This window comes from Amblyraja radiata, chromosome 21 (genome assembly GCF_010909765.2).
Source record: "Amblyraja radiata isolate CabotCenter1 chromosome 21, sAmbRad1.1.pri, whole genome shotgun sequence".
NCBI lineage: Eukaryota > Metazoa > Chordata > Chondrichthyes > Rajiformes > Rajidae > Amblyraja > Amblyraja radiata.
Genome location: NC_045976.1, coordinates 41,135,852 through 41,163,076, shown reverse-complemented (window position 1 = coordinate 41,163,076; position 27,225 = coordinate 41,135,852). Strand labels below are relative to the sequence as shown.

At 45.8% G+C, this 27,225-nt stretch overlaps 2 protein-coding genes across 5 annotated transcripts in view; one reads left to right on the top strand and one right to left on the bottom strand.

The window, feature by feature from the left end:
* Nucleotides 1–6,130, bottom strand: part of kin (Kin17 DNA and RNA binding protein) — a 31,433-nt gene extending 25,303 nt beyond the window's left edge. The window contains exons 1-4 of the mRNA XM_033040152.1: nt 5,951–6,130; nt 4,054–4,148; nt 1,729–1,772; nt 514–636 (exon numbers count right to left, since the gene is read on the bottom strand). Coding sequence (XP_032896043.1) covers nt 514–636; nt 1,729–1,772; nt 4,054–4,148; nt 5,951–6,064 — 376 coding nt within the window. The 5' untranslated portion in view covers nt 6,065–6,130. The remainder of the gene's footprint in view (nt 1–513; nt 637–1,728; nt 1,773–4,053; nt 4,149–5,950) is intronic.
* A 711-nt stretch (nt 6,131–6,841) lies between these two features.
* On the top strand, nt 6,842–26,444 carry atp5f1c (ATP synthase F1 subunit gamma). 4 transcript variants are annotated; one of them, XM_033040148.1, is made up of 11 exons: nt 6,842–6,869; nt 7,576–7,630; nt 12,641–12,675; nt 14,005–14,136; nt 18,992–19,196; nt 20,944–21,087; nt 22,416–22,480; nt 22,594–22,749; nt 23,758–23,854; nt 25,701–25,739; nt 26,312–26,444. In XM_033040148.1, the coding sequence occupies exons 2-10, from the start codon at nt 7,590–7,592 to the stop codon at nt 25,708–25,710; spliced, it is 885 nt and encodes a 294-aa protein (XP_032896039.1). In that variant the 5' UTR covers nt 6,842–6,869; nt 7,576–7,589; the 3' UTR covers nt 25,711–25,739; nt 26,312–26,444. The 4 variants fall into 4 exon arrangements, with proteins under 4 accessions (XP_032896039.1, XP_032896040.1, XP_032896038.1 ...); XM_033040147.1 differs by lacking the exon at nt 6,842–6,869 and having other exon boundaries at nt 7,488–7,630; XM_033040149.1 differs by lacking the exons at nt 6,842–6,869; nt 25,701–25,739 and having other exon boundaries at nt 7,414–7,630.
* The last annotated feature ends 781 nt before the right edge of the window (nt 26,445–27,225 follow it).

Genomic DNA, 27,225 nt, shown 5'->3' with positions numbered 1-27,225 from the left:
CGGCAAACTTGGATACCTTGGACTCTGCCCCCACCTACAGGTTATTGATATAGACTGTAAATAAAGGGGAGAGGCAAGAACTGATCCTTCATGCACTCAGCTAGTTACACATTTTCAGCCCAATATATGCACATTTATTCTGATTGTGACTCTTTCTTTTAGGTACTAAAAAAATCTCCAATCTAAGCTAACACACTCAAGCGTTAGAATTTCAAACTGCCCCTCTGATCTTATAGGAAAATGTGATATTAACAATTCTGCAAAAACGCAAGTTAACTTAGAGAAGTCAATGTTCATAGCGCTGGGGTGTAAGCTACCCAAGCGAAATATGAGGTAGGTGCTGTCCCTCCAATTTCCCTCACTCTGACAATGGAGGAGGTCAGATTGGGAATGGGAGTGGGAGTTAAAGTGCTGGGCAACCGGGAGATCAGGTAGGTTCACTAACTTACTAATAGTGAAATTAGTTTTTAATGGGAGGTAAAACTAACGAGCAATTCTGGAAATGTTACTCACCTTCTCGGCCCAGCCATTTAGTGAAGTCAGTCAGCGTTTCCCACATTGTTGCATTCATGTGAATATGTTCTCGGTGGCTGATGTACTCATTGTAGATAACGTTGTTGTGAACACGTTTAGTTCCTGAACACAATGGATATTTATTGTTCAACAAGATGGCATACTGCAGTATTTTAATCCTTCTGACATTTCTAATAAGGATTTAGTTCAGCTAGTTTACAGATACTGCTTGAAAACAAGGCCCTTCGGCCCACTGAATTCATACCCACATTCGATCACCCATTCACATTAATTTTATGCTATCCCGCTATCGAAGCGACTCCCTATACACTAAGGGCAATTTACGGAGGCCAATTAACCCTCAAACCCACAGGTCTTTGCAATGTGGGAGGAAACTGGAGTTCCCAGAGGAAAGACGCGCGGTCACGAGGAGAAAGTGCAAACGCTACACAGAGACAGCATCTGAGGGCAGGATCGAACCTGGGACTCTGGCGCTGTGAGGCAGCAGCTCCACCAGTTCAGCCACATTCCACCCCAAGCACTTTTACATGTGGTCATCCCATGATGGCTTTGGGTATCGGAATATCTGCCTTTCCCTGTGAAGCATTAAACGGAAAGGAGCCAAGCACTGGGACGCCAGAAGGGGGCGTTAAATGCACCAGCCTTCGCCAAAGGGAAGGGGCAATTTATACAACAAGGAAACCACTCCAGATAATTGTTGACCTTTGTCTTCAACCCAACAACAACAGTGACAGTTTTGTAGAACCGAATTAATGACATGCACCCTAGGAACACTTCAGGCATCAGAGAAAAAAAATTAAGTCACAGGAACATTCTATTGATACAGTACAGCATTCACTTTGCATTTCTGATAGTCATCTTTCTCAGTAACAAGCCGAGAGGGATATAAGGGGGGGGGGGGGGGGGGGGGGGGGGGGGAATCTGCTGTCATTGTTCAATGGGAACATATAGTGTCACATCATGCATAACAAGTAAAATACAAATGGGTTGTAATCGCATCCGTTTGTATGCTACACTCTTTGAAGCAAAATACTTTGGAGAGCAATGCAAGTAACATTAGAATATTTCAATGGACACTAAACAGCAGCAAATAGTGTTATATATCAGTAGCGAACTACTTTAAATTGGAGCTGCATTGTCTGCGGGTTGATTTGTACACGTTGTACATTCCAATAACAGGACATAAAAACTCACCAAACCGTCTTCTAAGCAACTCCAGAAATTCATTGCGGAACTCCCTGAAGTGGGAAGATATATATATTTTTTTAATTCATTTTTTTTTTTTTAAAATTGGCTTTTCGCAGCTCACTAGAAAGCTTTGACCAATTCACAATGTCACCGTCTCACAATGATAAAATATAGTCATTCCACATGAAAGCTGTTAGGTGTATATTGTACCAACTTGTAAAAATTATTATATATAAACCTCATCTCTGTGCTTTATCTCCAATTATATTCTGTTCACTTCCTCATTTTACAAATTACAATTTACCACAGCATACGATATGCACTATTCCAAAGTAGTTTTGTTTAGTTTAGAAATACAGCGTGGAAACTGGCCCTTCGGCCCACCGAGTCCACTCTGTCCAGCGATCCCCGCACCCTAATACTGTCCTACACACACTCGGAACAACTTTTTTTACAATTTTACCAAGCAAATTAACCTACAAACCTGTATGTCTTTGGAATATGGGAGGAAACCGAAGATCTCAGAGAAAACTCACGAGGAGAACGAACAAACTCCGTACAGACAGCACCCGTAGACAGGATCGAACCATTGAGACTTTATTATCACGTGACATGTCAGTGACTTTCTTTGTTTTGCGTACTATACATGAGGTACGCAAAGTGTCGCCACGTATAGGGCGTCCACAAAGTTAAAGTGTTCATTCCAGCGCTCAAATGTCCCTCATTGTTCTCCCCCCCCTCCCCTCCCCGAACATTAGGGTCCCCCTTCCTTCTCAGTGGCTCCCACCTCGGGTCCTCCTTTGTTATCAGTGGGCCTCCCATGCCAGGTCCCTCTTTGTCAACAGACCCGATTTGACTTAGGCTTAAGCTAGACTTAGGCCCTTTATTGTCAAGTGCACCGAGGTACAGTGAAAAACTTTTGCCACCACGCTACTCATCTACCGAGGAGTTCCCATTTAAAAGGGCTGAAGCCGGCCGGACGAGGAGAGGAGAGGGACGACGGTTTGCAGGGTGACCGGAATGGAGGTGGCGGCCGCAATGGGCCTTCATGGCCAGCTGAATTATGCTATTGATTATTGCATATGTGTGTGTGTGTGTTAATGGGCACGTCAAGCCGAACAAATAAGAATTTTATTGTCCTGTTTATTGGTACACAGTGATAATTGAACACAGTTGGATTCTATTGGTAGCTTCATCAAGTTGTTAATGAGCTTATATTAAATACAGCAACATTAGCTGTTATGATAAAAGTTTACTCCAATATAGAAGGTAGACAAAAATGCTGGAGAAACTCAGCGGGTGAGGCAGCATCTATGGAACAAAGGAATAGGTGACGTTTCAGGTCGAGACCCGTCTTCAGATTGGTCGTCTACTCCGATATAGAAGAGTAATTTGCGAGATCTATTTTTAGAACATTAAAATTAACAGAAGATTGTTTACTTCACCAAAACACAGAAATTAGATACTCATGTTAATGCAGAACTGGGATAAACAAGATAAAGATGGATGCTTACAAAATTCCACATTATGAGATACTATTTATTTAAAGGGAAGTGAAAAGAGCAAAACAATTGCTATTTATGGAGTAGACAATAAGTGATAAGGTAGTTTGATACACTGGATTACTCTGGCCTTTGTGTACTCTAGTCATGGGCCTTTCAACCCTCTTTCTAGGCCAACCAGCTATCACATGTTCACACTAGTTCTATGTTATCCCGCTTTCAAATCCACTCCCAACACACCAGGGACAATTTGCAAAAAAACCCAAGTAACCTACAAACCCGCACATATTTGGGATATGGGAGGAAGCCGGAGCACCCGGTGGAAACCCACGTGGTCACAGAGAGAACGTGCAAACTCCACACAGACAGCGCCTGAGTTCAGGAGCGAACCCGCATCTCCAGTGCTGTGAGGCAGCAGCTCTACCTGCTCTGCCACTTGTAAAGAATTGGCGAGATACTGAATTTTGAATGAAGTGGGTGTGAAGTTATGTTAGAAAATTTTGTGATTGGTTAAAATTAAAATGCTTAAAACTTACAAATGGTTCGTTAAACAGATAGTCGGAGACTCTCAGTCTATTTTTAATTGGACTTTATATTGCACTAAACGTCATTCACATTATTCCCTTTATCATGTATCTGTACACTGTGGACGGCTCGATTATAATCACGTATTGTCTTTCCGCTGACTGGTTAGCACGCAACAAAAGCTTTTCACTGTACCTCGGTACACGTGACTATAAACTGAACTCAAACCAAAAACACTCAGCAGAAGTTTTTAAATATCATTCTCAGCAAAGCTTGCATGTGATTTGTCACAGTGTGTACGTACTCTGAAAAATAATCCATAAATTGCTGTGGGTTCTCGGAAGCCAGAAGAAGCTGTCGCTGGTGGGATTCCGACATGCAGTGACATTTGAAGCCATTCTGAAATACAACAAATTATATCAATGTACACAACTTCAATCATTCATTCAATCATCATCGTTGAAAACATTAGCAGTGGTGCTGGTTTCCGACGGGAACGGTGACAGGCGCACCACACATCTCCGTCCTCCAGTTCATGCGGACTTCCGCCACTGGAAGTCTAGGATTTTGGTGTGTGTGTGTGTGTGCTTTATCATCGTTCCTTACAATGCTACGTACGGCAGTGATCGCAACTTCTACTGAAGTGTGGATGGCCGTTGGCTCGCTAGGAGCTCATCCGCCCTTTGACAGGTCTTGTTTTTGGTCCTGCTGGGGGTCCACAGCCCCCTCCTCACCTGGCAAACCAGGTTTAGTCGCCGGCTATCCGACCATGGAGCAGGTAGCACGGGATTACACGGTACCCGTGGTGAGGAGGACCCGACTTGAAATGTACACAACACATTTCAAAAAATATCACTTGCCATCCAGCCCTCTTTCATTAGATGTTTCCTAATCTAGTTTAGATACAACTTGGAAGCAGGCCCGTCGGCCCACCGTCTCCACGCCAACTAGTGATCACCATGTACACTAGTTTATTCTTACACACTCGGGAAAATTTACAGAAGACAATCAACCTAGAAACATGGTAGACACAAAATGCTGGAGTAACTGGTGAGTCTGTGGAATTCTCTGACTCAGAGGGTGGTGGAGGTCGGTTCTCTGGATGCTTTCAAGAGAGAAGTAGATAAGGTTTTTAAAGGTAGCAGAGTCAGGGGATATGGGGAGAAGGCAGGAACGGATTGGGGATGATCAGCCATGATCACATTGAATGGCAATGGCGGGGGAGAGGGGAGAGAGGAGGGGGGGAGAGAGGAGGGGGAGGGGGGAGAGAGGAGGGGGGGGAGGAGAGGAGGGGGGGGGGGGAGACGAGGAGGGGGGAGAGTAGAGGAGGGGGGAGAGAGGAGGGGGGGACGAGAGGAGAGGGGGGGGAGAGAGGAGGGGGGGAGAGAGGGAGGGGGGGGGACGAGAGGAGGGGGGGGAGAGAGGGGGGGGGGAGAGAGGGGGGGGGGGAGAGAGGAGGGGGGGGAGAGAGGAGGGGGGGGAGAGAGGAGGGGGGGGGAGAGAGGGGGGAGAGAGGAGGGGGGAGAGAGGAGGGGGGAGAGAGGAGGGGGCGAGAGAGGAGGGGGGAAGAGAGGGGGGGAGAGAGGGGGGGGAGAGGAGGGGGGGGAGAAGAGGAGGGGGGGGGAGAGAGGAGGGGGGGGGAGAGAGGAGGGGGGGAGGGGGAGGGAGGGGAGAGGGGGAGAGAGGAGGGGGGAGAGAGGGGAGGGGAGGGGGAGAGAGAGGAGGGGGAGGGAGAGGAGAGGAGGAGGGGGGGAGAGAGGAGGGGGGGAGAGAGGAGGGGAGGAGAGAGGAGGGGAGAGAGGAGGGAGAGAGGAGGGGAGAGAGGAGGGGGGAGAGGAGGGGGGAGGGTGGAGGAGGGGGGGAGAGAGAGCGGGGGGAGAGAGCGGGGGGGGAGAGAGGGCGGGGGGAGAGAGGGGGGGGGGGGGGGAGAGAGGAGGGGGGGGGGAGAGAGGGGGGGGGGAGAGAGGGGGGAGAGAGGGGGGGGAGAGAGGGGGGGGGAGAGAGGGGGGGGGGGGGGGGGGGAGAGGGACAGCGAGCTTTGTTGTTGTTTATTCTGGATTATACCGAGTACCACCATGTGTATATACATACACATATCTGTTGTGCTGCTGCAGGTCAGAATGTCGTTGTGCAGTTTCCAGGCGACAATAAAACGCCCCGTGAGTGGAGATTGTTGTGATAAACCAGCCCCTCACACTCACCTCGTCCCGGCACTGCTTCTGGCACATCTGGCAGTACCAGCGCAGCTTCTGCAGCCCCTTGGACTTGATGCGGTTGGCGATGGCTTTGGGCGTCAGGAACTCGGCCTTCCCCATCTTCCCCGCTCGGCTCGGCCCAGGCGCCGCACGTCACCGCTTCCTGCGCCCTCTGTGCAGCACGTCACAACCAACCGCCCACGCACGTCACCGCTTCCTGCGCCCTCTGTGCAATACGTCACAACCAACCGCCCCCGTACGTCACCGCTTCCCGCGCTCTCTGCGAACTTACCTCACAACCATCCGCCCCTAACGTCACCGCTTCCGGCGCCCTCTGTGCAACACGTCACAACCAACCGCCCACTCACGTCACCGCTTCCCGCGCTCTCTGCGAACTTACCTCACAACCATCCTCCCCCCCAACGTCACCGCTTCCTGCGCCCTCTGTGCAACACGTCACAACCAACCGCCCACTGACGTCACCGCTTCCCGCGCTCTCTGCGAATTTACCTCACAACCATCCTCCCCCCAACGTCACCGCTTCTTGCGCCCTCTGTGAATTTACGTCACAACCAACCGCCCCTAACGTCACCGCTTCTTTCGCTCACTGCCATTTACGTCACAAACACCCCGCTTTTTACGTCATCGTTCCCCGCGCACGTCACAGTCCACCTCCCTCCTCAAGCCTCACCTCACCGCCCCCGTCAACCCACCAATTTATAGTTCCAATCCGGTCATAAAACCTTCCAACATCCTAGGGGAGCGAAAGAGGAACGTTGAACAAGAGAGAGGGGGAAAAAGATAACCTATGGGGGACGACGAAGGGTTTTGTGGGAGTTGTAGTCCGTGTCCGATTCGAGTGAAGTCTGGCGGCAGATGTAGAGACTACAGCTCCCAGAGTGCACGGCGGCGGGGTGGAGGAGGAGTTGCAGTCGCAGTGTGGGGCGGACTGTGTCCATGTGGTTTTTGCTTCCACACAGTATGTGAATTTTAACTTGTATTTCCATTGAACCCAGCAGCCGCTCACTAGGCCTCACGACAGGGCAGAACCGGGCCACTGTTCGTGTGATCGACTACAGCTCCCAGAGTGCACGGCGGTGGAGTTGCGGTTGCAGTCGCAGTCGCAGAACCTGTTCATGTGATCGGCGTACGGGGGGCGGGGGGTTGTGGGAGTTGTAGTCCGTGTCCGATTCGAGTGAAGTCTGGATGTAGACTAGGAGACTACAACTCCCAGAATGCACGGCGGCGAGGTGGAGGCTGCAGGAGTTGCAGTCTGTGATCGGCGTACTGGGGGTTGTGGGAGTTGTAGTCCGTGTCCGATTCGAGTGAAGTCTGGATGTAGACGTGGAGACTACAGCTCCCAGAGTGCACGGCGGCGAGGTGGGGGTGGAGTCGCAGTCACAGACGCAGAACCTGTTCGTGTGATCGACAGATGTGGGAGTTGTAGTCACGTGTTCGGCGCGGGGGTTTGCGGGAGTTGCAGTCCGTCGTCTGTTGGAGTGAAGCCGGGCTGACGGTGTGGGGACTACAGTTCCCAGAGTGCACGGAGCCGGCGGGGAAGGGAGGAGAGGAGGAGGCGGCCGGCAGCGGGCTGACCTTCAGCGGCGTCGGCGTCGGTGACGGTGGTGGAGGAAGAGGATTCGCCATGTTTGCGAGGACGGGCGTCCTGGTGCTGGTGCCCCAATGGTAATGGCGGCGACGGGGTGGGTGGGGGGGAGGGAGTGAAGGGGAGAGAGAGACGGGGACCGCGGCTTCTTGTCTCGTTGCTGGGCTGCGGGGGGAGCGCGGCTGAGGTGACCCCGGACCCACTAGGCCTTCACCACAGGGCAGAACCGGGCCACTGTTTAGTGGTTCAATGGAAATATGTTAAAATTCACATACTGTGTGGGAGCAAAAACCATATGGACGCAGCCCGCCCCCACACTGCACGCCTCCAGTCACCCACATGTCAAATGCAACCCATCTTAACATAGAAACATAGAAAATAGGTGCAGGAGTAGGCCATTCGGCCCTTCGAGCCTGCACCGCCATTCATTGTGATCATGGCTGATCGAACCCTATCAATAACCCGTGCCTGCCTTCTCCCCATATCCCTTGACTCCACTAGCCCCTATAGCTCTATCTAACTCTCACTTAAATCCATCCAGTGACTTGGCCTCCACTGCCCTCTGTGGCAGGGAATTCCACAAATTCACAACTCTCTGGGTGAAAATGTTTTTTCTCACCTCGGTCTTAAATGACCTCCCCTTTATTCTAAGGGCATTTGTCCTATTAATGGCAAATAGGATTCACTGCAGGAGAGGGCTTTGAAGGAACGTGTTATGCTCACGAGTTATAGAATTCTTAGAGGATAGGACAGGCTAGATGCAGGAAAAATGATCCTGATGTTGGGGGAGTCCAGAACCAGGGGTCACAGTTTAAGAATAAGGGGTAGGCCATTTAGGACTGAGATGAGGAAAAACCTTTTCACCCAGAGAGTTGTGAATCTGTGGAATTCTCTGCCACAGAAAGTATTTGGAGGCCAATTCACTGGATATGTTCCAGAGAGTTAGATTTAGCTCTTAGGGCTAAAGGTATCAAGGGATATGGGGACAGGCCGGAACGGGGAACTGATTTTGGATGATCAGCCATGATCATATCGAATGCTGGTGCTGGCTCGAAGGGCCGAATGGCCTACTCCTGCACCTATTTTCTATGTTTTTATAGGTGCAGATTTAGGCCGATCGAATCTACTCTGCCATGCAATCATGGCTGATCAATCTCTCCCTCTCAACAACCCCATTCTCCTGCCTTCTCCCCATGAACCCGTACTAATCAAGAATCTGACAAATTAATAACAATGGCTGGAAGAAACACCTGTTTTAAAATGATCAGATTCTAGCAATACACGACCAACCTCTCCTTGTACAAAAGAGAATGAGACTCTCAGCAGCATTGTTTAATTAGGGTTGGTGTGGACAGTCACAGAGGGATAAATTGCCTAAAGTGTGGCATCCCCTCTGCCAAGTGTAGGATGCGACTGCATATGCTGGTTTACACCGAAGAATTTTGGTGTAACTCAGCGGGTCAGGTAGCATCTCTGGAGAAAAGGAATAGGTGCTGTTTCGGGTCAAGAGCCTTCAGACTCCAGGGTCTGATGAAGGGTCTCGACCCAAAACATTACCTTTTCCTTTTCTCCAGTGATGCTGCCTGACCCGCTGAATTACTCCAACATTTTCTGCCTCGTCCCCTCTGCATAGTGGGAGGTTGATGATGATGATGCTTTATTGTCACATGTGCCTAGCTATAGTTACTAAAATTGTTTGTTTTGCATATAATCCAGTAAAAACATACTATAGATAAGCAGCTACCAACTCCGTTTCCTCTATTTCCCACATGCCTACTCTCGTCCCTTTTCCATGGATTGGTGTAAAGCTATTCTCAGTTCAATACTGCTCTTCCAAGAAAGCAGCTGGTTACCACCTCTCTTCCAGCTTTCTTTAGCCTCCCACCAGTCTGAAGGATCCCAACCTCAAATGTCACCAATTCATGTTCTCCAGAGATGCTGCCTGACCTGCTGAGTTACTCCAGCATTTTGAGTTTTTTCTTTTGGAAAACCAGCATCTGCAGTTCTTTGTTTCTTGTTATCCTTACCTGGTCTCAGGATGACAAATGCTTGAGTATTAATTCTCTTTCCCAAATGGACAGTATGCAACACATTCAGGGCAAATTGGGAGAGGGAAGAAATACTGATAGGATCAATGTATGGAGTGTACAGTAATGACTGTATGTGCCTTTATATTAAAGCGCCTTTGTAGAGAAACTGATTTAAACCTTGCAATGTCATTTTTTTAAATCCCCTAAAAATTGTTTTATGTTGAAGTGCATTGATTGATAGTGTTTTTTTGCAGTTCAGTTGTAAGGAATGATTTTCTTAATATCTTTGATAATGTATGGCACTAATTATTTTTGATAAAATGATCAGTATCAGAATAAGGTACTTGAACACTTGTTCATTGAAACAATTGCAAACATTTTAGAGGTCACCTTGAAATAATATAATGGATGACAATGATCACTCTATATTTCATATGTTATTTTTACCCCCAAGATTATTTATAGATATTGGAGTAAGTGACCTGGTTTACATACATGCTCATTCGAGAATGACTGCTGTAAACATGTATCAGTGATGAGCTGCTACAAAAATGTTTCTATTTATTCTTTTTTTAAATGTTTTGTGTAGGTGTTACTTTGCTGCATAAAATAGCAACAGGACACAAAGTGCTGGAGTAACTTCTCTGAAGACCACGGGTTTGACGAAGAGACTCGACCCAAACGTCACCCATGTTCTTCAGAAAAGCTCCCTGACCCGTTGAGATCACTTTGTGTCCTTTTGTGTATTAACCAGCATCTGCGGTTCTTTGTTTTTACAATCAAAACAGCAGCATATCTTGCCAAGGTAGACACAACGTGCTGGAGTAACTCAGGCAGCATCTCTGGAGAGAAGGAATGGGTGACGTTTTGGGTCGAGGCCCTTCTTCAGACTTCTTCAGAGTCGCCCATTCCTTCTCTCCAGAGATGCTGCCTGTCCCGCTGAGTTACTCCAGCATTTTGTGTCTTACCTTTGATTTTAACCAGCATCTGCAGTTCTTTCTTACACAGCATATCAATAGACAATAGGTGTAGGAGTAGGCCATCCTGCCAATTCCATATGTGGATGTTGGATAATCAGCAGCCTGAGCTGATCACCATAGATACTCAGTCCCTTTCCCTTCAGGAGAATCTGAGAGCGCTCAAATTCTTTCACAAATGGAGACCCAACCAGTGTCCCTCCACCATAGTGCTCATTTGATTGGCAGAACTTGTCCTGGTACTCAACATCTTCATGAGTTCATCTTCTCCGTTGATTCAATTCACTTTGTCCACCTTAAAAGTATAGCCATTTCTAATAGAAACATAGAAACATAGAAAGTAGGTGCGAGAGTAGACCACCAGGTCCGTCGAGCCCGCACTGCCATTCGCTCATGGCTGAACACTAAACAGACACACTTACCCACAAACAGTAGACACAAGACACAGAACACAAGACACTACCCTCCCCTTTATACCGCTATCACCCCTCTCCACCCCAAGAACCTCGCGATCTCCTGGGGGAGGCAAAAAACCGGATAAAAACCCAGGTCCAATTCGGGAAAAAAATCCGGGAAATTCCTCTCCGACCCCAATCCAGGCGATCGACACTTGTCCAGGAGATCACTCAGGTCTTACTATACTAACCATACCTAGGTCCATATCCCTGCCCTCTCCCCGTAGCCCCTTATCCCCTTGGCAGCTAAAAAACCATCTATTTTAGTCTTAAATATATTTAAAGTTTCTGCTTCCACTGCTCCCTGGGGCAGTGAATTCCATAAATTAACCACCCTCTGGGTGAAGAAGTTCTTCCTCATCTCAGTTTTAAAAGAGCCCCCCCTTATTCTGCAACTATGTCCCCTAGTTCTAGTTTCCCCGATCATTGGGAACATCCTCGGTGCATCCACCCGATCAAGGCCCCTCACGATCTTATATGTTTCAATGAGATCGCCTCTCATTCTTCTAAACTCCAAAGAGTAGAGTTCCAGCCTACTTAACCTTTCCTCATATGTCAATCCCCTCATTGCAGGAATTAATCTTGTAAACCTTCGCTGCACTGCCTCCAGGGCTAGTACATCCTTTCTTAAGTATGGACCCCAGAACTGTACACAGTATTCCAAATGTGGTCTCACTAATACTGTGTACAGCTGCAGCAAGACCTCCGTGTTTTTATACTCAATCCCCCTAGCAATAAAGGCCAAAACTCCATTGGCCTTCCTGATTGCTTGCTGCACCTGCATACTAACTTTTAGTGATTCATGTACTAATACCCCTAGATCCCTTTGCGTTGCATTACAACGCAGCTCCTCCTCATTTAGAAAATAACTTGCCCTATCATTTTTTTTCCCAAAGTGAATGACTTCACATTTATTAGTATTAAATTTCATCTGCCAAGTTGTTGCCCACTCACCTAGCTTATCTATATCCTTTTGCAGACTCTTCCTATCCTCCTCATCCCCTACTATTCCTATGTTTAAGAAGGAACTGCAGATGCTGGAAAAATCGAAGGTAGACAAAAATGCTGGAGAAACTCAGCGGGTGAGGCAGCATCTATGGAGCGAAGGAATAGGCAACGTTTCGGGCCAAAACCCTTCTTAGATATGCCTGCATATGTACTTTTTCTACAGATATTATCTGGCATTATGGAATGAATGACTTCTATGTAGGTCGTAATGTTAGAGTAAAATCCAGAATACTGGAAATACTCAGCAGGTCAGGCAGCTTTTGTGATGAAAGAAAGTCATTCTTTCTGGCTTCTGAACTTTTGAGTTCATCCAGCCTTTTTTTGTGCTCTCTCTGCATTCATGTTGCTCCAAGCATTTCTTAATTTTATTTCTGATTTTCTAGAATATTTTGCCTTTTAAACCTGGTTGAAGCTTCAGTGGGGCTGAATGAAAGACTGAGATGAGTCACAAAATACTGCAGGTTGCTAGACTGGAGCAATAAACAAACTGCTGTAGGAACTCAACATGTTGGGAAGCTCCTCTTGGGGAAATAGACAATCACCATTTTGATTCGAGACCCATCCTCGGGATTGTTTTATTTTGAGCTTTGCGCTAATATCTACTTCTGATTATGTTACAGGGGTCAAGTCCGAAACATGGTAACTCTGAAAGATAGTAAGTATAATTTTGTTTTTTATTGCTACAGAACATTGTTCTATATTTATTGAGTAAGGTGCAGGTGAATATCTTGAACCTGAATAATAATAGTTTTGTGGCTTTCAAAGGTTTGATAACTCCTGTGGTGTTTAAACAATAGGTTTCTGCATATATCTTGCAAGTTGAGCAATGTGGACTGTAAAATTGTGCATCATATTGGCACTTCCCACTGAGCGCAATAGTGTCTAAACAAAAAAGTAGGTTTTGTGTTAAAGTTAAAAACAAAAAAATGCAGGAACAATAAAATTCAGGACACTACAGGTCAGGCAACATCAATGGAGAACAAAGCAGTTAACATTTCAGATAGATGACCTTCCTTCTCAACCAAAAGGTCATTGACCTGAAATGTTAACGACTGTCCCTACTTTTCAGCATTTTCTGTCGTTGTCTCTCCAGCATCTGCAGAGTTTCATGTTTTGCTTATACTGGTCGTTGCTGTTTTCCAATATTACTATATAGCTGAGGATATTAATGGAACGGTTCATTGATTGAAAGATACAGCATAGAAACAGGCCCTTCGGCCCACTGAGTCCACCTCGACCATCGATCACCCGTTCACACTAGTTCTACGTTATCCCACTTTGGCATCCACTCCCTGCACACTGGGGACAATTTACAAAGGCCTACAAACCCACGTTTCTTTGGAGCACCCGGACGAATCTCATGCAGTGACAGGGAGAACATGCAAACTCAGCACAGACAGCAGCTGTGGTCAGGATCAAACTCGGGTCTCTGGTGCCGTGCGGCGGCAACTCTTCCAGCTGTTGGCTCACCTTAAGCAATGTTACCAAAAGTCGATGAGCATATCTTGATGCATGAAGAACAAATACATTGTGTCGGGATATGATTGAAAGTGAGATTGATGTGGAGTAATAGGATTATGGGCCTACATTAGTGTATTGCATACTTGAATGAATGAATGAATGAATGAATGAATGAATGAATGATACTTCATTGTTACACGTGACAAGTCACAGCGTTATTCTTTGTTTTATTCACCCAAGGTACACAAAGAGTTGACACACAAAGTTACAAAGTATCCTGCGCCAACTCCTCCTTTGTTCTGTAGTGTAATTATTGCAGATTTCAAAATTGTCACCTAATATAAATTTTAACTGAGGTTGTATGTAGTATTAAGAGTGACCCAAAACGAGTTTCTTACAAAATTCTTCAAAAGAAAGATCAGGTGTTACAGTATTAATATCGCAATGGTGTTGTAAAATACATTCTCGTTAAGATGCTTCCCCACATAAAATGGTGCCTGATAATCTCTTTGTCATTTTCCAGTCACCAGGCGCTTGAAGTCCATCAAAAACATCCAAAAGATCACCCAGTCCATGAAAATGGTGGCTGCAGCAAAGTACGCAAGAGCTGAGAGGGAGCTGAAGCCAGCAAGAGTTTATGGAACAGGAGCTCTAGGTATGATAATAGTGGCCAGTGGGTTGGTTCGTTCACTCGTGTGTCAGACGACGTAGCTCGCTGTTGGCTTCTGTCGTCGTCCAACATGTTGACAGAATTGGCGCCCGACGCGTCACAGGGCGCATCGCGTCGGCGCTTCCAGGGATCGCCACGAGGAGGCTTCTGTCATGATCCCCAGTGGGTGGGTGATTTTCATTTTGGTTTGGAGGTTGTGGGATTGGTAATTGCAGCCTTTGTGGCTGATATAATTGAGCCTAATTTATTTTTGTACCACCTCTCTGGTGTTCAGTGGGACAGAAGATGCACATAGATCTTATCTGTAATTAGTAATAAATCAGATAATAAATGTAAACTTGAACTAGTATATTTATTTTATGCTTCTTGCAGTTCTGGCTAAAACAAGTTGTTTTGCCAATTTAATATCTTAAATAATTCCATTAATTTGGAAGTAAGTATTAATTTATTATTCCTAAAATCTGGAAGTTTCAGATTCTAGTTTAGTTTATTGTCACATATGAACAGTGAAAACTTTGGTTGTGTGCTAACCTGTCAGCGGAAAGACTACATGATTACATCAAGACATCCACATGATAAAGGGAATAGTGTCTAGTGCAAGGTGACGTCTGATTAAAGATAGTCTGGGGGTCTCCAAAGAGATAGATGGAAGGTCAGGACCACTCTCTAGTTGGTGAGAGGATAGTTGAATGGCCTGATAACAGTTGGGAAGAAACTGTCCCTGAATGTGGAGGTGTGCATTTTCACTCTTCTATACCTCTTGCCTAATGGGAGAAAGGAGAAGAGGGGGTGACCGGGGTGAGACCCGTTTTTGATTATTCTGGTGACCTTGCCGAGGCAGCATGTGGTGTAAATTGAGTCGATGAGAGGGAGGGAGGTTGGTTTGTGTGATGATCTGGGCTGTAAATGACAGCTGATTAAGCATTTATTTGGAACACCAGAGGCTTCGGGGAGTAATCCCATGGCAAAATATTTGCCTCTGGCTGAGCGTATCCACATTGAATTGAATTGAATTGAATTGAATACCTTTATTTGTCATTCAGACCTTTCGGTCTGAACGAAATGCTGTTGCCTGCAGCCATACATGTAATAATAACAAAACACAATAAACACAAATTAACATCCACCACAGTGAGTTCACCAAACACCTCCTCACTGTGATGGAGGCAAAAGTCTTAGAGTTACTGTCTCTTCCCTCCTCTTCTCCCTCTGCGCCGAGGCGATACCCCACCGGGCGATGGCAGCCCGGGGGGTGGTCGAAGCTGCCCGCAGCTGTTGCAACGGGTGCTCCGGAAAACAGGCACCAGCCAGTGACCTGCGAGCTCCCGACATTGTCCTCCACCGGCCCGCGGCCGAGCCCAGGATCCAGGTCGCCGCCGCCTCAGCCGCCGTAGCACCGTCTCCGCTCCGCACCGGGCCGCCCACAAGGCAGCGTCTCAGCCCCGCACCGGGCTGCTCACACGGGAGCACCTTCCAGCCGGTAGCCGTGCCGGCCGTACATGCAAGGTGGTGGTTAGTACAATTGCTGGTAGACAAAAATGCTGGAGAAACTCAGCCGGTGAGGCAGCATCTATGGAGTTAAGGAATAGGTGAAGTTTCGGGTTGAGACCCGAAACGTCACCTATTCCTTCGCTCCATAGATGTTGCATCACCCGCTGAGTTTCAACAGCATTTTTGTCTACCTTCGATTTTTCCAGTATCTGCAGTTCTTTCTTAAACAGTGGTGCTTTTTAATATATACGAGACAGTATAAAAAAACTATGAGAGGCTTATAGGGTAGACGGTCAGACAGCCAGGATGGAAAAATCGAATACCAGAGCGTATTGCTTTCATGTGAGAGGCAAAGATGTGTGGGGCAACCTTTTTTTTTTACACGGTGGTGGTGAGTGCCTGGAACGCGCTGCCGAGGGTGGTGGTCGAGGCAGATAGGATAGTGCTGTTTAAGAGGCTTATAGATAGACACATGAATATGGAGGGATATGGGTTATGCGCAGATAGATAAAGAGATGGCACAGACATTGTGGGCCGAAGGGCCTGATCTTGTGCTGTACTGTTCGATGTTATGAACAGTGACTCGCTCTACGAATGAACAGCTTTAGCTGCACAATGCAGCCTGCATCGTTTGGTTTCTGCTGTTTTTGGAAAATAGTCACTGCATTTTTCACGATGTCGTCTTTTGCATTTCAATTTGTGATCTGCAGATGTTGTTTAATTTTGATGTTATTTAACGAGTGTGATTAGTAGATATTGAGTGTGTAAGTACAAACAGGTAACCGGCAAACCAAATAGACGAGGGTGTTTTTTGGAAAATAGTTTCATTCACATCAAACCCGGGAAATTATCCCAATGCAATCACGGAATAGTAATTGAAAGGAAGCGTGTAAGTGGCATCATCAAGGACAGCGACCAGAAAAGGATTCTGCTGCAAAGACTGAACAAGGCACCGGGGCACAAATGTGAGATGAGTAGATGATTGAAAAGATCGCTATCTAGTTGGATGTGGCTGCGACTTGCACAGCCAGTATTTACTGCCCATCCTTAATTACCCTTGAGAAGGTTGTGATGACAGCTGAATGGCTTGCTTCGCCATTTCAGAGGGCGACTAAATGTCAGGCACACAAAGGTTGGACAGAAAGAATAACAGATTTCCATCTCTAAAGGACATAGTTAAGAATCATGGCATTGCAGGGAGACCAGTCACTGGGTGGTTTATCATTCTAAGTGGCTTGGGCGATATCGGACAACATTGAAAGCAACAATACAAAAATAAATAAAGCAAATTATATTAATCTTCCAGACAGTTTAGCGATTTTTAAAAAAATGTTCTGCTTAAGAATGGGTGTTAATTTTAGTAAGCTATTCAATGTAAGCAATAATTTATCTGTTTTATGGCATGTGAATGCATTTTTACAAAACTTCATTGTAGCTGTTTTATGATTTCCTCTTCTGGGCTTGGCACTAAAATCTAGAACTAGCATTTCAACCAATTAGTTTTCAGTGACATTGCCAAGACCTGCCTATTGTGTATTCTGTAGAAACAAGATCCACAGATACTGGTTTACCAAGGAAAGACACTTCTGACTGAGCCTGAAGAGGGGTCTCGACCTGAAATACCGTTTATCCATGTTTTCCAGGGATGCTGCCTGACCCGCTGAGTTCCTCCAGCACTTTGTGTATTTTTTTAGAATCATGGAGTGATACAGTGTGGGAACAGGCCCTTCGGCCCAACTTGCCCACACCGGCCAACATGTCAAAGCTACACTAGTCCCACCTGCCTGCACTTGGTCCATATCCCTCCAAACCTGTCCTGCTTATGTACCTGTTTAACTGTTTCTTAAACGATGGGAAAGTCCCAGCCTCAACAACCTCCTATGGCAGCTTGTTCCATACACCCACCACCCTCTGTGTGAAAAAAAGTTACCCCTCGGATTCCTATTAAATCTTTTCCCCTTCACCTTGAACCTATGTCCTCTGGTCCTCGATTCCCCTACTCTGGGCAAGAGACTCTGTGCATCTACCCGATCTATTCCTCACATGATTTTATACACCTCTTTAAGATCACCCCTCATCCTCCTGCGCTCCAAGGAATAGAGACCCAGCCTGATCAACCTCTCCCTGTAGCTCACACCCTCTAGTCCTGGCAACATTCTCGTAAATCTTTTCTGACCCCTTTCAAGCTTGACAATATCTTTCCCATAACATGGTGTCCAGAACTGAATGCAATATTCTAAATGCGGTCTCACCAATGTCTTATACAACTGCAATATGAACTCCCAACTTCTATACTCAATACTCTGACTGATGAAGGCCAATGTGCCAAAAGCCTTTTTGACCACCTTATCCACCTGCGACTGGACATTCGTTGAACCATGCACTTGTACTCCTAGATCCCTCTGCTCTACAACACTACGCAGAGGCCTACCATTTACTGTGTAGGTCCTGCCCTTGTTAGACCCAAAATGCAACACCTCACACTCCTCTGTATTAAATTCCATCAACCATTCCTCAGCCCACCTGGCCAATCGATCCAGATCCTGCTGCAATCGTTCACAACCATCTTCACTATCTGCAAAACCACTCACATTTGTATCATCAGCAAACTTGCTAATCTTGCCCTGTATGTTCTCATCCAAATCATTGATGTAGATGACAAACTGTAACGGGCCCAGCACCGAACCCTGAGGCACATCACTAGTCACAGGCCTCCAGTCTGAGAAGCAACCTTCCACCATCACCCTCTGCTTCCTTCCATGGAGCCAATTTGCTATCCATTCAGCTATTTCTCCTTGGATCCCATGCGATCTAACCTTCCAGAGCAGCCTACCATGCGGAACCTTGTTGAATGCCTTGCTGAAGTCCATGTACACATCTACAGCCCTCATCAACCTTTTTGGTCATGTTTTCAAAAAAAATCAATCAGATTTGTGAGACACGACCTCCCACGTACAAAACCATGCTGACTATCCCGAATCAGCCCTTGCCCATCCAAATGCCTACATAACCTATCCCTCAGAACACTCTCCAGTAACTTTCCAACTACAGATGTTAAGCTCTGTATTGTGTATTCTAATGTTTCAGGAGATCATCAAAGATCCCATGGTGCAGGTTGAAGAACAGTGAGCCTTGATAATAACCTGTTCAATCCATTTCATTAGCTTTGCAAACAATTGATTGTCTAGGTTTAGATTTAGGTTTATCGTTGTAAAGTGTACTGAGGTACAGTGACAAGATTTTTCTTGCGTGCTGACAAATCAGATGGTACTATACAGGAATGCAATCAAGCCAAATTCCATTGAAGAGTCCAGAATTTGACAGCCTTTCTTTCTCCCCCCTCCCCAAGCCCTGTATGAAAAGGCGGGAATTAAAGCTCCTGAAGACCAAGCCCGGCACCTAATTATTGGCGTGACCTCTGACCGTGGCCTCTGTGGAGGAGTCCACAGCAACGTTGCTAAAAACATACGAAATCAAATGCAGCAATTGACTTCTGCGGGTAAAGAGGTCAAGATTGCCACGATTGGGGACAAGCTGAGAGCACTGCTGCAAAGGTAAATATATAATGGCTTCACATAAAGATAAATCCCTGGAGGGAAGGGTGGGGGGGGGGGGGGGGGGGGAATTGGCCACAACTTTGGCTGATTTCCTGGTGCAATTTCATTTTTTAGTTTAGTTTACAGATGCAACAAGGCCCTTCGGCCCACCGAGTCCGCACCGACCAGCGATCCCTGCACACTAGCACTATCCTACACACAATTAGGGACAATTTACATTTACACCGAGTCAATTAACCTACATACCTGCACGTCTTTGGAGTGTGGGAGAAATCCAACATTTCGGCAGTCACGGGGAGAATGTACAAACTCTGTACAGCACCTGTAGCCGGGATCGAACCTGGGTCTCTGGTGTTGTAAAGCAGCTACTTTACCGCTGTGCCACCTTGTCAATGACAAAGTCTCGTTTTGCATGCTTTCCAATCAAACATGGCAACAAAATGTGAATACCTTCAGTATATTTACTCTCCAGTGCTTGTGCGGCAACGCCTTAGTTTTGCCTCTGGCCAGAGTGATACAGCACAAGTACAGGACCTTCAGCACAGTTTTTTCATACGAAGCTAGACTAGTTCCCTTATTTTTTTTATACATCCACCTTCTCAAGGGATGTGGGCGTCACAGGCTGAGACAGACTTTAGTCGATAATGTTTTGTTATTAATGTTTAATGTTTTATGTGTCATTCCTAACTCACTGTATGCCATGCTGTCACTTGCGGGTGGAGCACCAAGGCAAATTCCTTGTATGTGAATACTTGGCCAATAAACTTATTCATTCATTAATTGTCCATTTCTAATTGCCCTTGAGAAGTAGGTGATGAGTTGGCGCCTTGCGCCACTGTAGTCCTTGAGTGGTAGGCATCCCCAGAGAGGCATACACTTGGATTGTGAACAGGAACGGCACAGGAACAGGCCCTTTGGCCCACAATATCCATGCTGCACATAGAAACATAGAAAATAGGTGCAGGAGGAGGCCATTTGGCCCTTCGAGCCAGCACCGCCATTCATTGTGATCATGGCTGATCATCCCCTATCAATAACCCGTGCCTGCCTTCTCCCCATATACCTTGACTCCACTAGTCCCTAGAGTATCTAACTCTCTTAAATCCATCCAGTGACTTGGCCTCCACTGCCCTCTGTGGCAGGGAATTCCATAAATTCACAACTCAAAACTGTACGCAATACTCCAGGTGTGGTCTCACCAAGACCCTGTACAACTGCAGTAGAGCCTCCCTGCTCCTATACTCAAATCCTTTTGCTATGAGCAAAATCATTGGAGAGATCAAAAATTATTTACAAAATAAATTGAGTTATCGTAGAAACAAAGAACTGCAGATGCTGGTTTATACCAAAGATAGACACAAGGTGCTGGAGTAAATCAGTGGGTCAGGCAGTATCTCTGGGGAAAAAAGAAACTTCACCCATTCTGTTTCTCCAGAGATGCTGCCTGACCCGCTGAGTTACTCCAGCACTCTGTGAAACGTCACCTATCCATGTTCTCCACAGATGCTGCCTGACCCGCTGAGTTACTCCAGCACTCTATGACTAATTTAAATTGTCATTACTTCTACTTTTGTACGGTACAATACCACATCTGGTTCAGCCATATATGATTTCAATAAAAAATGAGCCGAAGAATTTAAAAAAATTATAAGACCAAGTTTTATAAAGTTCTGGGAAATAATTTTATATAATATATAATTTTAGAACAAATCCAAGCTGATTTGGTTTTTGTTTTAAATTTCAGAAAATATGGAAGTAATATCCTATTGATGTTCAAGGAAGTGGGCCGGAAGCCACCGACCTTTGGTGATGCCTCGTTTATTGCCGCTGAGCTCCTGAACTCGGGCTATGAGTTTGATAAAGGTGCTGTAATATTCAACAGATTCAAGTAAGTTGTTTCGAATGAATGAATCAATGCTCTTTTAAAGTTTCTGTGTTTCAAAAGTTTCAAAACTTGCTTTTTGCTTGTTCATTGCTGTCATGTCCAAAATGATGACCAAAACATGAATCTTGCTTGTTGATGATGTCCCCAGCCAAAAATTGCCCAGTTCATTTCCCCCTCTGTGTGCCTAACAGCGACACACTTTTACCACTTCCCAGCCTCTGTCGGTCCCTGCATGCTTGTCTCCCCAACTGGTTCATAAGTTATAGGAGCGGAATTGAGCCATTCCTCCCATTACGTCTTCTCTACCATTCAATCCTGGCTGATCTATCATTCCCTCTCAACCCTATTCTCATGTTTTCCCCCCCAAAGCCCCTGACAACTGAACTAATCAAGAATATATCGATCTCTGCCATAAAAATATCCATTAACTTAGCCTCCGCAGCCTTCTGTGGCAATGAATTCCACAGATTAACCACCCTCTGATTAAATAAATTCCTCCTCATCTGCATCTCCTTCTTTAAGGTACGTCCTTTTATTCAGAGGCGATGGCCTCTTGTCCTAGACTCTCCCATTAGCAGGGTTAAATCTGCTGATCAACCCCATCTCACCTAGATTCACCTTTCACTTGCTAGCCCCCACCTCTATGTACTGGCCATCTCCCCATTATATTCTTCCCCCACGATGCAGGGTCTTGACGCGGAATGTCGGCTATCCCATTGCCTCCACAGATGGTGCTGAGCTCCGCCATGGAAAATCTTTTCCTGCTTTCAGGAGTCGGTGACATCCATGGGCTTGGATAAGCAATCGTCTAAATATTGCCTAAGATGGAACTGCAGATGCTGGAAAAAAATCGAAGGTAGACAAAAATGCTGGAGAAAATCAGCGGGTGAGGCAGCATCTATGGAGCGAAGGAATGGGTGACCTTTCGGGTCGAGAGTTTCTCCTGCATTTTTGTCCACCTTCGTCTAAATATTGCCAATGACTGAATTCAAAGATACAGCACAGAAACAGGCCCTTCTGCTCACCGAGTCCACACCAACTCTTGATCATCTGTTCACACAAGTTCTATGTTATCCCACTTTCTCATGCACTCCCTACACACTAAGGGCAATTTAGAGACCATTTACTCTACAGACCTGCGAGTCTTTTGGGATGAGGGAGGAAACAGGAGCACCCGGAGGAAACCCACGCGGTCACAGGGAACTTGTGCGAACTCCACACAGACAGGGTCCGAGGACAGGATCGAACCTGGGTCTCTGGCGCTATGAGGCAGCAACTCTACTAGTGACTTGTACCTTGAATGTTGCCACAGTTATCGTCTCTGTTTGCAGGTCTGTGATTTCCTACAATACTCAGGAGCAGCCTGTGTTCTCCTACGATGCCCTTGCAGGTTCTGGTGAGTTACTGTGCTGCCCGCCTGATTTCCTACCTGTTTTCAGATAATTCATTGTTATATTCTTACTCATTTGCAACAACCTTGCCATTAACCACAGTTTAATTTATCTCCAGAGAACTTGAGCGTTTACGATGACATTGATGCTGATGTTCTCCGAAACTACCAGGAGTTCTCTCTGGTGAACATCATTTACTTTGGGTTGAAGGAATCGACTACAAGCGAGCAAAGTGCAAGGATGACTGCCATGGACAGTGCCAGCAAGAATGCCTGTAAGGAAACGTTAAGTTAATGTGAATGATCTTACAGATATTAGCAACGCAGCCAACATAATCAAAGGCTTATCCCCCTCAGTCATTCCTCCTTCTCCCTGCTCCTGTCAGGCAGCCTGAAAACACGCACGAGACACAGAATCAACTTCTTCCCCTCTGTTATCAGGGTACTGAACGACCCGTCCACAAGCCAGGGCACTGTCCAATTCACCTCCACCCCGTTGCGGACATTGGACTTTGTGCATGGAACTGATGCTCTACAATGCTGAGAACTATATTCTGTGCTCCGTATCTTCCCCTTTGCTCTATCTATTGTACATGAGTGACATGATTGTATTGATGTATATCTGATAGGATAGCATGCAAAACATAGCTATTCACTGTGCCTTGGTACAGGTGACAATAATAAACCTAAACCTATTCATTTTCCCCCTGTAACCGCTTTGGTTTCCTCTGTGTGCTCTGGTGTCCTCCCACATCCCAATGATGTGCAGGTTTGTCGGGCAATTGATCTCTGCATTTTGTCCCTGATATGTAGAGAGTGGATGCAAAGGTGGGATAACATAGCACGACTGAACGGGTGATCGGTGGTCAGCGTGGACTCGGTGGGCCGAAGGGCCTGTTTCCATGCTGTATCTCCAAACTAAAATAAAATATAACGTTACTGTAAGTTTAGATTATAGATACTGCGTGAAAATAGGTCTTTCGGCCCACCGAGTCCATGCTGACCAGCGATCCCCGCACACTAACACTATCCTACACACACTAGGGACCATTTACAATTTTACCAAAGCCCATTAACCTACAAACCCGAAGGTCTTTGAAGTGTGGGAGCAAACTCGGTACAGGCGTCACCCGTAGTCGGGGTGGAACCCGGGTGTGTGGCACTGTGAGGCAGCAGCTCTACCGCTGCCCCGCTAAGTGTGAGCGGACAGAGATATAATGTTCTATAAAGACGTGATGACTGTTTAAAGGAAATAATGTAAGGAATGATTTTGTTTATTGTAGCTGAGATTATCGACAAGCTGACGTTGACGTACAATCGTACTCGCCAGGCTGTCATCACCAAGGAGCTCATCGAGATCATCTCTGGAGCTGCTGCTCTGTGAGTATTGTGTTCAACGTGGACACTGCCATGCATGTTTACCCTGAATTTCGTTTGGACCTCAAGGGGTCCAAATGACAATAAATTGAATTGTATTGTGTATTGTATTGAATTGCAAAAGTAATGTCGCAAAGTGAGAAACTAAGAAGAGATATATGCTTTAAAAGAACAAAACAAATTGAGGACTGCAGCTCAAATCTAAATCCTGGAATGTAAAAGATTTACTTAAAAATAATTAGGTCGTATTTTCATTGAAGACATGAACCTTTATTTGATCTTAGATTTCATAAATACCTCCGGCGATACACAATGACATATTACATACATAAATATTGCATATATATGCCATACATATATAGGTCCTCGATTGATTTTCCAGCAACTGGTGATCCAGCGCCTCCTTTAATCCAGACAGAATTATGAGAGCGCGCTAGAAATCCGTCTTCAAAATCTATCATGTGGAAATTCTCTTGCCCTCACTCCAATTAAATTTTACCAATCCATAGGCAGTTCCTTTCCTCATTTCAAATTTGTACATCTTCACCTGTTTGTACAAATAATTGAATCCGCTCGCTGTCATTTCAGTATTGGTTTGCTCTCGCCAGTGCGATTCTGCTTATTATGAGCTCCTGTTATTTTAACTGAACTTAACAATTCATCGCTTGAGCTTTGTATGGCATTAATTTGCAGCTATAGGATGTTTTTACCTTGCTTATCACTTACTTTATACTGTACGCTGCTGTGATTAAATTAGATATCCATAGTTTCCAAGTGCTGTTAAACAATATTGGACATCCCACATCATCAGAACTCTGCCAGTGGACTGATTCATCCAATGACTCGAGGGACTGAGCTATAGGGAGACGTTGAGCAGGCTAGGATTTTATTTCTTTGGAGCGTAGGAGGATGAGTGATCTTATTGAGGTGTACAAAATCATGAGAGGAATAGATCGGATAAATTGCCCGAGTAGGGGAATCGAGAACCAGAGGACATAGGTTTAGGTTGAGGGGGGAAAGATTTAATGGGAATCTGAGGGGTGAGTTTTTTTACACAAAGGGTGGTGGGTGTATGGAGCGAGCTGCCAGAGGAGGTAGTTGAGGCAGGGACTATCACAATGTTTAAGAAACATTTAGACAGGTACATGGATAGGATAGGTTTAGAGTTATATGGGCCAATAGCAGGCAGATGGGACTAGTTTAGATGGGGCATGTTGGTCGGTGTGGGTAAGTTGGGCCGAAGGGCCCGTTTCCACGCTGTATCACTGTTTTGAGTGAGCACCCCTGAGGCTCTAGTACCTATCTTGACTGCTCCTGGGTCCCGCCCTACCCCATCCTCGACCTCCTTGTTCCTGTAGCAGACCAGACTCACCAAATCAATCACATCCTGTAGAAAGTGGAGCAGTGAAATGCAGCGCAACAAAATATGCAGTCAAGAAAGGGTGATTATTGCAAGTGATAGAAAGTATATATTATGTTTAAAGTTTGAAGAAAGGTCCTACTCGAAAAATCACCTATCCATGTTCTCCAGAGATGCTGCCTGACCCACTGAGTTACTCCAGCACTCTGAAACGTCACCTACCCATGTTCCCCACATATGCTGCCTGGCCCGCTGAGTTACTTTCTTTTTTGTTTTGCAAATAAGCATCTGCAATTCCTTGTTTCTCTGTATCATTTTTTTTTGGCTGTTTTGTCTGCATCTTCACCGCAATTTCGGCAAGGCCTTACATATGGATTTAAATATCTGCCTTCCTTTGCTGCTTTGAGCTTAATTTAGCTGCTGTCATGGCTGCATTATATAAACGGCTGTACCAACCATTATATTTCATTTTCTTCCTATTACTACAAGGAGCTTTTAAGTTCGTAGCAACATATTTGGTCCATAGAGGTAATGGTTTAATGCTGGCACATTTTTTGAATAGGTGCAAAAATGAAGTGACTTTAAAGTCTGCTGTGTTAATCATATAACAGGCTGTATAATTGCTTTTCTGTTTTGCTTCTAGTTACTTAGGTTGCTGTAGATAGAAACAAATATACTCTATTACAGGTAGACAAAAATGCTGGAGAAACTCAACGGGTGAGGCAGCATCTATGGAGCGATGGATTAGGCGATGTTTCGGGTCGAGACCCGGTCGCCTATTTCCTTCGCTCCATAGATGCTGCCTCATCCGTTGAGTTTCTCCAGCATTTTTGTCTACCTTCGATTTTCCAGCATCTGTAGTTCCTTCTTACACATACTCTATTACAGTACTAGTGCAAATGTAATCTAGCAATGCAATTAGGGAGTGCTTAGGCACAAAAAGTAGATCACATTTTGGATGTGCAAAATAAATGCTTATTTATTTTGAGCAATATTGAAGTGAAAACTTGATGACCTGCTTGGATTGTTAGAGTTAGAAGATTGAAAGAACAAATTGTCTTTCGGACTAGTACTAAAATGTTTGTGTGTTAACTTTGCAGGTAACTACGGCGACCCAGAAAGAAACAAATAAAAGCACGATCCTGTTGGAAGATTATGATATGGAATTTCTACTACTTTAGTGGAACTCTAAAGTTTGTAAATTATAATGCAGTAAAAACCTTACACAGTGAATGGCCCCTTTTGTATTGTGTTTTTTCTACATCTTTAATGTGGCCTGTCCCACTTACGCGAGTTTTTCGGAGACTGCAGGCACCCGTCATAGGTCGTTACAGGTCGCCGAAAATTTTCAACATGTTGAAAATCCAGCGGCGACCAGAAAGACGCTACGACTCTTTGGGCGAATGAGAAGACTACTCACGACCATACAGGCGACTCCCTGGCGACATGTCACGGGGTGAAGCCTGTATGGTCGTGAGTAGTCGCCCAAAGAGTCGTACCTTGTTCTGGTTACCGCTGGATTTTCAACATGTTGAACATTTTCGGCAACCTGCAGTCGCCGAAAAAGTCGGGTAAGTGGGACAGGCCCAATAATGTGGCTTTTAGACAAAGCTAACAACTAGAAGATAGATAGTGCTGGAGTAACTCCATTGTTGGCTGGGAAAGAGGTGATAACAATTGACAATAGGTGCAGGAGTACGAAACAATTAGACAGGCACATGGATTGGGCAGGTTTGGAGGGATATGGGGCCCAACGCGGGCAGGTGGGTCTAGTGTAGACACTAGGCAATAGACAATAGGTGCAGGAGTAGGCCATTCGGCTCTTCGAGCAAGCACCGCCATTTAATGTGATCATGACTGATCATCCCCAATCAGCACCCCGTTCCTGCCTTCTCCCCATATCCCCTGACTCCGCTATTTTTAAGAGCCCTATCTAGCTCTCTCTTGAAAGCATCCAGAGAACCTGCCTCCACCGCCCTCTGAGGCAGAGAATTCCACAGAATCACCACTCTGT

Coding starts and splice junctions, on each gene's coding strand:
- atp5f1c (XM_033040148.1), top strand. CDS start 7,590: ATGTTTGCGAGGACGGGCGTCCTGGTGCTGGTGCCCCAATG. Junction 14,137..18,991: donor TTATGGAACAGGAGCTCTAG/GTATGATAATAG, acceptor CCCCTCCCCAAG/CCCTGTATGAAAAGGCGGGA. Junction 22,750..23,757: donor CAGTGCCAGCAAGAATGCCT/GTAAGGAAACGT, acceptor TGTTTATTGTAG/CTGAGATTATCGACAAGCTG.